The sequence below is a fragment of the Priapulus caudatus genome, unplaced genomic scaffold (assembly GCF_000485595.1).
Source record: "Priapulus caudatus unplaced genomic scaffold, Priapulus_caudatus-5.0.1 Scaffold390, whole genome shotgun sequence".
NCBI classification, from domain to species: Eukaryota; Metazoa; Priapulida; class Priapulimorpha; order Priapulimorphida; family Priapulidae; genus Priapulus; species Priapulus caudatus.
Window position 1 is genome coordinate 77,228 of NW_014577451.1, and position 10,280 is coordinate 87,507.

At 41.4% G+C, this 10,280-nt stretch overlaps 1 protein-coding gene across 1 annotated transcript in view; it reads left to right on the forward strand.

Annotated features, from left to right (window-relative positions):
* LOC106809839 (spectrin beta chain-like) overlaps positions 1-10,280 on the forward strand; it is a gene marked incomplete at its 3' end in the record, with an annotated part of 127,714 nt that overhangs the window by 75,177 nt on the left and 42,257 nt on the right. Inside the window, 5 exon segments of the mRNA XM_014813065.1 lie at positions 7,793-7,983; positions 8,690-8,716; positions 8,719-8,886; positions 9,434-9,593; positions 9,861-9,988. Of these exon segments, the coding sequence (XP_014668551.1) occupies positions 7,793-7,983; positions 8,690-8,716; positions 8,719-8,886; positions 9,434-9,593; positions 9,861-9,988 (674 nt within the window).

The window sequence follows — 10,280 nt, forward strand, 5'->3', positions numbered from 1 at the left end:
CATATAAAATGTGTCATACGTGAAAGGCAGTCTTTCCTGCGAGTCTAAATTCTAAAATAGTTGATATATCGGCAGATCGTTAGTGTCCGATTTTACCCAAATTTCCTATGGTCCGTATTATAGTAGTATGAAGTTAGCCAGCACGATCTTACCCAGCGCAGCGGTACCCGCACTAGTCTAAATAATTTGAGTTCGTATGTATGTATCTATGTATGATATGTACTCTAGTAGCGTTCTATAGTCGGCCAAACCGCGCGCCACAAGCGATCTGGAATCGCAATTTGCACAGCGGCCATCCTCTTATACCCGGAGTGTTGAGGTGAAAAAAACCTGCCAAACCGTCAACTCACTCGAAAATATCCGTGAAAACCCCTCATCGTCAATCTCAGCACATTTCAAGCACTGACTGCACAGTCTGCCACACACAGAAAAATGACTCATCGCATCCAGCTTGCTGTATTGTGAAAGCGCGGAGAACAGCCGAACAAAACATGAGCTTAACAATCCGGATTAGAGAGTTAGCGGGTCAGTGTGCGCGCAATGCGGCGTCCTTGGTTTTCAGAGATTGAAACGCTTCAAGTGCGCGTGTACTACTCGCATGTTTAATCAAGAGCTTTGAAATTGAGACTAGTGAACCTATTCGTAACAGCTGGTCACAAAACTTTCTATTTTACGACCCATATGACTGTCGACATTACGGTACCAGGAGTTTCATGCCCGGATGGCTGTTGTGGCTGGATCATAGCAAATGTCATACGTAACAATCGGTGTTTCCTACCATTGCTAGAGCGATGGACTACACGAATTGAAATAAGCTGATAGAGATCACATAGTTATGTAGAGTATTATATAGTGAGAGCTCTTACGAATAGGCGCGTCAAAACATCACCGCTATAGACAGACGCCGGTACCACGATAGAGTAGAACATTCCTTATAATTACAAATTCGCGAGCCCGAGCTCGCTTGAGCCCCTGTCTGTATAGTCTATAGAAATCATTGCCTATTCTTATGATCGTGGCTACGAATCAGCACATCACATTTACCATTTCGAAAATCACTATGAGCCTCTAACTAGATTCAGGTAGAAAAGTTCCTCACTATTTCAATGATAGCATGCGTACTACGACGCAATCAATCGACTATTCTACCTAGACAACCATCACATCGGAACCCAAATGTGTGAGCTATACAGCGAGCACAAGCCACACTCGCGGGCTGCTAGTCTGACTATCACACTAGACTAATATACGCAAGTCACGTTCTATTCATCCTACCATCACTGACACAACTGAGACATAGCTGTAAACGTGTGATACGAGCAACCACACCCAGCACCCATCTCGATCAGTGACGAACGCTAAAGCAATCCCTACATATATCCACCAGACATAACACGGCAAACACCATAATTTTACAGAAGAGGTTCATAAATGAAGATACTAGCCAACCCACAACCTACAAAGCGTGTTTAATATGTGAATACCACTAATCACACCCCTCGCCTAGATATTTTGGAGACGACCAAAAAACATCCCATATTCAACTGATAGTTCCAGGGTTCTAAAGTTGGGTTCTGGAGCTGGTCATATATAACAAATGTACATACGGAACAATTGATCTACCCCATGACTAATTACCTATTACACATCGAGATTCAGATGATATGTAATATTGATAGTCGAAGTGTGACCAGTATCATCATTGTCGATTTTTTATCCAAGTTTCTAATCCATTATCTGTCCCAATTATTAGTATATGCAATTAAACAACGATTTTTACCCACAGCGACGCACAGAGGTACCCGCAGCCTATCAAAGTATCACTATAATTCACATCGATGATACTGTAATTAGCTAGTATCTCCATGTTATAATGTATCATACTAATGTACTATGACATATGCATATTATATGATATGAGATGTCTGCTCGTACACGATATCTAGTAACTACTGCTAATTTAATGACACTGTTACTGTACAAGTAGACGTACCGAGTAAGTAATGTCCTCATCTATCCATGTAGTGCTCACGATGTATATGTATGTCTGTATCGCTACTATGCCGTACTGTATGAGATATTCTCATGCCTAGGATAGTGTATCATGTAGTAGCTTGCGCTATAGGTCGAGGCACAAACACCCGCAAACGACTCTGGATGAAATTCTATTACAGGCCATCTCTTATACCCGGGAGTGTTCCTAGACGAAAAAAACGCATGCTCACGGCCGCCGAGAACCGTCAAACTCACCGACAAAACCGTGAAAAAACGGAAGACCGAAATAGTCGTCAAAGACGGCGAGCGACAACTGGACGCAGCGTACATGTCGGCACACACAGAAAAATTCCGAATAGACTATTTCCTGCCATTCGCTCATCAAGCGATTTGCGTAATTGTGAAACCCGAGAAACCGAGAGCGAAACCGAAGCACGAGGCCACAGACCTCACTTCAGAGGTTTGACAGGACCGTCAATCGTTTGTACCAGAAGCCTTCAAATGAGAAGTGCAACCATTCGACATGCGTTACGTGCCGTACTCCATACGTACGAGTGCAGAGTAGCGAGCAGGCTCTAAACAGCGATCGAACCGACCAAGAAACTGCTATCATAGCTTCACAATAAAGAAGCAACACAATAAACGAGTAGAGTTTTAGCAAGAGCGTTCCAGGTCTTTTTCAAATAAAACCTGCAAACCCATTCGTACATGCTGTCTATCAGATAACTTTATCTCACCACACACTATTATGTTCCAGGGTTCTAAGTTGGTTGTGCGTCACCATAAAGTCATAACGTGACAGTTTTTTCTCGAATGCTAAACATTGCTAGAATCATTATGCCTATCTGTCAAATGTGATGTGTCCCGATTTTTACCCAACATCACTGGAGATAGAAGGGTAATCCGATTTGAGCAGTAGCATCAATCTAAGTCAGCAAGACTTTACCAGCAGACAGCGGGTACCACGCACACTAGTTCTACATGTATAATATACTATGAGTCGAGGCACGTATCTATCGATATGTAGCCGAGTATCTCTCAAAGATGCACGCAAACTCGCACCAAAGCGATACTGAATGCAATTTTCACAGGGCCATCTCTATAAATCCGGGATGTTCGAGTGCTATAAAAAAGCCTGCACAAACGACAAAACTTCACGCGCACACAACTCGTGAAGAAACACGCCTCTGGTAACTAAAGGCATCATCGTACAATCTTCCATCACATGTCAGCACACCGACATGTACATGCGCACACACACAAAAAATCGATCACCTCATCTCATCAAGCTGCTGTATGGAAAAGCCGCGCAACCGCGAACAAAACGAGCATCAATACGCGAGATGAGTATTAGTCAAGAATGGGCGCGCGCATAATATGTCGCGAGCTGAGTGTTTAACAGTTGAAACATGTGTACTCAAGTCGCCTGTGTGCTGAGAGTGGTTACGACTGCAATGTTTATCGAGAAGTTGCTGTTGAGAGAAATAGAAGAGCAACCCAGAGCGTACATGCTGTGTAGCATATAAAAATTTTCTTAATTTACACCATATTACTTATTATGTTCCAGAGGTTTCTACGTGGAGTTGTGCTTCATCTAAAATGTCCATACTAACCGTTTTACCATGCATTCATCTGATACACTGATTTGTAAATATTTTATAGAGACTTCACTATAGTTATGTATAAAGTATTATAAGTTGATAGGGTTAACATGCTCAATCACAATCAACGCATACAAGACCGCTAACCAAGTGAGTAAACATTCGTTTATAATTATCATAATTTACCCCACCGCTGGCCTGTCATGTATACACTATATCTACTTTTTTATTATGCAGCTACGATTTCAGAACCATTGTACATTCGAACAGCTTATGCTCTTGCTTTCATAGAAATAATTCATTTATATGCAATGTTCACCATGTCGCGCCACAGCATTCCTAGCATACCAATGGACACAGGCCCCACTCGCTGCCTGTCTCTATCTACCTATCAACAATTCGTTTCTATTCATTCCTACGATCGACAAGGATAGCTTGACCCCTCAACCAGTCTAAGACTGCTCCCAGCAGATCTCTACATATTCCACCAACAATAACACGCAAACCGATTGTCCCTATTTCATAGAATGGAGTTCAAATGAAATACTGCCAACCCATACGTACATGCTGTTAAATAACTTTTCTCATGGCCACCATATTACATTAGTCCAGGGTTCTAAGTTGGTTCTGCTTCATGTAAATGTCATACTAACATTTCCGCCATCTTATATCTTATTACACGGATTTGTAATATGATATCTTGTGGCAACTGTATATTTCGATTTTACCCAATTTCCTATTGTTTCGCAATTATTAGTAGTATGAATAGTACACGATTTACCCAGCGCAGCGGTACCCGCACTAGTGGTTATAATTTTTCTGACGTAATGGTATTTCACGTGCCGATGGAAACGCTGTGATTGGCCATTGTAAAGTGTCGCGTGCACACTCGCTGGAAATTCGAATCGATCCTCACATATTTTGTCGTCGAGGTTGCGCCGTCGATTTGTCAGCGTGTGTAGTGCATATTGCTCATGAGAACACAATAGAGTTTCTAATTTCTCTGCAAAGGCTCGTTTGTCGTTCGCGTCGGTCGCTGTCGCTGCCGTGTGTCTTGCACCAACCAGGCCCTAAACTAACCTCTAACCCTAGAGCCTAACCCTTAGTAAATATACCGTAGAAAAGAATAACAATATGGGTCCAAAAATTTATGCGTTAAATGAATAGATTTGCGTGTAATGTATAGTGGTCACGCTCTTAAATATGTGAAAGGGCTCTGATTGGGTAAAAACGGCCATACATTACCTCGTTGAATTATTCTATTTTTTCTGTCTGCGGTAAAAAATTATTATTTCCTTGTAATACGACGGCCAACCTAGCGATTTTTCTTGTCTCTTTTCCTTTTTTTTCTTCCAATTTTTTTTTTTTGTTTTTTTTTTCTTTTTTTACATTTTTTTTTATTTCTCTTTTTTTTTTTGATCTTTTTTTTTTAGTTGGTCTTTGAATTGTTGTGCGTGGGACTCAATTTTGCCAATTTCGTTCATACTTCTTCAAGTGTTTTGCTTGAATAATCGATATTCATTTTTTGTTCTTTATTCTTGCTTTTTGTGCTATCAATCTTGTTTTTGTTTTTGTCTCCGTTATTTTTTCTTTGTGTTTTTTTTTTTTTTTTTTTTTTGGTTCCTCTTTTTTTTTTGCAATTCTTTTGTTTCTGTTTTTACACTTGCCTTGTATTTTTTTTTTATTTCTGTTTGAATAGTTTCCTGCAGATTTTTTTTTCTCATTTTTTATTCCTGTCGTTTTTTTTTTTTCATACTATTAAAAGTCGTGTTTAGTTGTATAGATTCCATGTCTTGTTTTTTATGAGCATTATTTTTTTTTTTTTTTGGTGTTTCTCTCTTTTGTCGTTTTTACATTTTTTTTTTTTTTTCTCTGATTTTTGTTCGTTTTTTTTTTTTTCTTTCTTTTTTTTTTCGTTTTTGTATTATTCTTCTTTTTTTTTCTTCTGGCTTTTTTTTTTTTTTTTTTCGTCTCTGTTCAGTGTTTTCTTGGTTATTGTCTGTGTTCTCGCATATTTTTATCTTGCAACCTAGATTCGGGTTTGATTCGTGCTGGTGCGCGAGAACGGACTAGGTAGGGCTATTCGTTTTTGTCCGTGCATATTTATTTCTGTTTGATTTTCTGCATTATTTTTTCTTTTGTATTGTGTCTGTCCTTTTGTCGTTATTATTTTTTTCTGTTCTTTTTATGTGTTCTTGCCGTCTTGTGCATATCGTTCTTTTGGTGTTTCCTCTTTGACATTGGTTTTTCAGGTATGACAGGTCAAGGTGAGAGAATTCTTTTTGCGACTAAACGTGTAAGGCGTCTTGACCTTCTGTGTTCAAGCAAGCGGCGTCCGAATCGCTTCATTCAGGGTGTAGCGATTGTTGGTTCTGATTGTTGATTGCTCTTGTGTAGTTTTTGATTAGTTGTTGTTTTATTGTTCTGTTTTTTGATTTTCTTTTTTTTTTCTGTTTTTTGTGGTTCTTTTGTTTTTCTGTCTTGGTTCCTTTCTTTTTTTAAGCTATTTCTATTTTCTTTATATTCTCTATTTTTTTAAGCCTGGCCTAAATTGGTTTTATTTTTTTTTTATTCTTTACTGGTAGAGCTTATTTGGTGAATCGATTTTGCTGGTTGTTTCCTTTGTTTCTGCTTCTTTTTTTTTATTATTTTTCTATTTTTTTTTTTTTTTCAGTTTTTGTTTCTTTCTATTTTTAGTTTCTCTTGTTAATATTGGTTCTATTATCTTTTTTTACTTTTGTTGTCTGTTAGTCATGGTATCATGGCTGGTTTGCCTGATTGTTCGTTTTAATTGTGTTTCAGTTATGAATTTGATTATAATTTCCGTTTTCTATGTTTTCTGATTATTTATTTTTTTATTTATCTTTTTTTTTTTGTAGATTTTCTCACATGATTGATTGATTAACTAATCGATGATAATCATAGTTAATTGTGTCGTCAGCCATTCTCTCTGAGGACGGCAATTCCACTGCGCTAAAATCGTATAGATCCGGCGCGCGCCCCCCGATGAACTTGTGATTCAATACCACAAAGGCTATTTAGCGTTCAGCTTATGGTACAATGTATCGTATAAAATGCTATAGTCATTCATGATGCACTGTTCTCCTGATTATCGTTTAGACAGAGGGGTGGGGGGGGGGGGGGGGTTGCCATGGATTTACTTCCATCTCTTTCCCTGGGCAGTTCGAAGTGTTATCAACCTCCCACTTGACAGGCAAACGTGAAAAAAGCAACAAACACGCCTAACTCGATACCTACAAGACAACTCTGCAAACTCGCTCAGGTAGGTTGTAAGGGACTGCTCTGCCAATACTCAATACATACTGCGGTGGTAGTTTTTGAATATATGAGTACATTAACATAATATCAATAATTATTATATTATTATTATATATTATTAATAAGAATTAATGCTTAATGTAATCAAGCAAGTCATTGGACTCATTTTTTAAATAGATGATTGTGATGTTCTAGCATTTTTAGCCGAGGCATATGTCTAGGAAGATGGCGATTAAGCTGTAGCAGATTCTACAGAGAATGCACGACTTTTGATTGTGCCTGGCGGACAAGGAGAAGTGCTTTCTCCAACGACGACCCACTGAATAATATCGAGACGAGGAATAATGAAGACCTCACGAGGTATCGGACACCTGTTCTAGAGGTTGTGGCAACTGCTAATATGGCCTCCTCGTGTGAACTGATCAAATTGTAAAGTTTGCATTATCGCTGCATTTTCTGACCTTACAGCAGGGTACTCACCTAGTTTTGTCATAATGCCGCACAGCTCGGTCTAGGACAAGGCGGTTCTTAACCTGGGGGTGTTTTGGGGTTTCCAGGGGTCCATCACCCGGGTCATGAAGAAAAATCGTATTTAATTTTATATAATTATCAGGTGCACAATTTTTTGTTCCTCACTCCGACTCACATAAATTTGGTGTCCCCAAAGCACTTGCCCGAAATTTTTTTAATCGCCTGAATGCCTGGAAAGCAATTTCAGGCCAATCCATTGACTAGATTGGCAGATCATGTTTCCATAAATTGGCTGTTTTTTTTACATTTTTGTTTCGGGGGTCACGGTACTGACCAAGAATGTCTGATCGGGTCGTGGGGCCAAAAAGGTTAAGAGCCACTGTGTCTAGGAGCTATGCAGCTGCTAGATGGTTTCTCAGTGTGAGCGTATGTTGGCACTCTTGCAGAAGCTACTCACGGACCTGGCAGCCAATAGCGGCCGACCCGACCAGATCAACAAGATAGCCGAAGATATCTTAGTGACCAGTCACACGATCAAGGAGCCGGTCAAGAAGCGGCAGAAGGAGATCAATGACCGGTGGAAGAATCTGAACAAGCTTCGTCTAGCAAAGGAGAAATCGCTCGAGGGTGCATCCAGGTGAATCGAAGTTTCTGCTCACATTCGGTACTAACTGTGAGGATGGTTGCTCCGTGTGATATCTGCTGTGATATCTGCTGTGATATCTGGTAAACTCCTGTTAACCATTCTGCATTATCGAGGAATATGTTCTGTAGCCTCCCATTCAAACTGGCGATGGCGTGTTTCTTATTGATCTATTACTTGTGCCTTTTGTGTATCATTGAGTGTTGTTTTCATCATCACGATATGTGTGCAATTTTTGTGATCGCTGGTGCTCAAGCAACATTTATACATGGTCCATTGTACACTACAGCTCTCAATAACGTTTTTGGCATCCCGGAATCGATATTTCCACATTCAATTTCCACAGTTAAACATGACTGGTTTCAATGCGAAGATCGATTGCACAGTTCAGAAATGTAATACCAAACCCATGTCATCGGTTAGACTATTGAATCACATGGGGATAGGTCAGAGTCGATTGTCCAACCCACCGACTCGTGATAACAATGTCCTGCCAGAAACGTCTGTTGTTTTTTACTATTTTTGTATTAATCATGTTTACTTGTATTTATAATATAATATATATATATATATATTTATATATATATATTATATATATATATAATATATACATAAATATATTATATATTATATACTATTACACCACTGCTATTGTATCTATTTGCCGCGTCACTAAATCGCGTGTTTCTTCGCCCTGCAGTCTGGATCTGTTCGATCGTAAGTGCGCGGACACGATGACGCGGATCGACGAGAAGTCTGCGGCGGGCTCGACGATACCATGGACACGGGCAGGAGCCTGCAGGCGGTGCGCTCGCTGCAGAAGCAACACGAGAACATCGCGCGCGAACTCAGACCCGTGCAGGACGAGATGAAGAAAATCGGCCTGTTGTCTGCGACGTACGTACACTACAGAGAGAGAGAGAGATGGCCACATACATGCCGCAAATTACATACACGCGATGATTGTCTCCACTAGATTCACGTACGTGCCTGTTGTGCGAGCGATTCACATACACGCCAAATTACATACACGCGATGATTGTCTCCACTAGATTCACGTACGCGCCTGTTGTGCGTGCGACTCACATACACCAGGGTTTCATCTCATCTGGTGGTAGCTCCGCATTGCTGCGCTCACGCGTGAAATCCGACGGTCGTCGAGATGCCGTGTAGGGGTGAGGGAGGGCAGGGTGTGCTGAGCTATGCACATACATGCTGGTTGCTCCTTATCTGGTGGTCGTTGCGCACCGCTGCGCATCGTCACAAATGAGACGAAACAGAATTTGCTCTTTATTTTTCAGTCATCTGTCGTATAAATACGTACAGCAGTAGTTAAAAGTAGCTGTGCGTAATTGTCGAGTTGAAGAGCCGCGAGTAGAAGAGAATCGGTTTGAGCCATTCGTGAACTGATGCGCATGCAGCTTACGTTCGTTTGCTGTTGTAGTGTGCAGTCAGCCTACCCAGAACAGGCCAAGCATGTCAGCACAAAGGAGGGAGAGCTGCAGAAAGCATGGAATGCTCTCGCGGAAAAGGCTGACACGACCAAAGCTCAGATGGAAGAATCGCATGGACAAAGGATCTTCATAGCTGAAGCAGACGACCTGGTAGGCTAGCTGATGCAGCTTACGCATGCCCTCGTCAACTTGGATGAGCTTAGAATGTTTAGGCGACTTATTCGTGCAAAGGAGTGCCCTCTGAAAGGACGGTGCTCTGTTCAATTTTGAATTTTAGTTTTAATTATTGATGAAACTTAATTAACCCCGTGAAGCCCATCCACGGACCCCAAAGGAGTCCATGGACCACAGGTTAAGAACCACCGGTTTAAGAGTATGTTGTGTGGTACCTCACGCCGTGCGTGTTGTATCTTGTAGATGAACTGGGCCGAGGGTGTGAAGGATCTGCTGAGGCAGGACGAGCGAGCGTCGGACGTGGCGACGGCCGAGGACCAGCTGAAGAGACACCAGGACCTAGCAGACGACATCAAGGCTCACGAAGACACGTACGTGTGTGTGTGGGGGATGTGTGTGTATGTGTGCGTGCATGGGGTGTGTGTGTGGGTGCGTGCGTGCGTGCGTGCGTGTATGTGTGTGCGTGCATGCGTGTGTGTGTGTGTGTGTGCGTGCGCGTGCGTGCGCGTGCGTGCGCACGTGTGCGTGCATGGGGTGTGTGTGTGTGCGCGCGTGCGTGCATGTGAACTTTGACTAGTAGTTGTTTTGAAACATGTAATCCATTTTTTGAAAACCACGCTTTCACGTTAACCCACGATCGCCACTCTTATCGACGTAATGAGA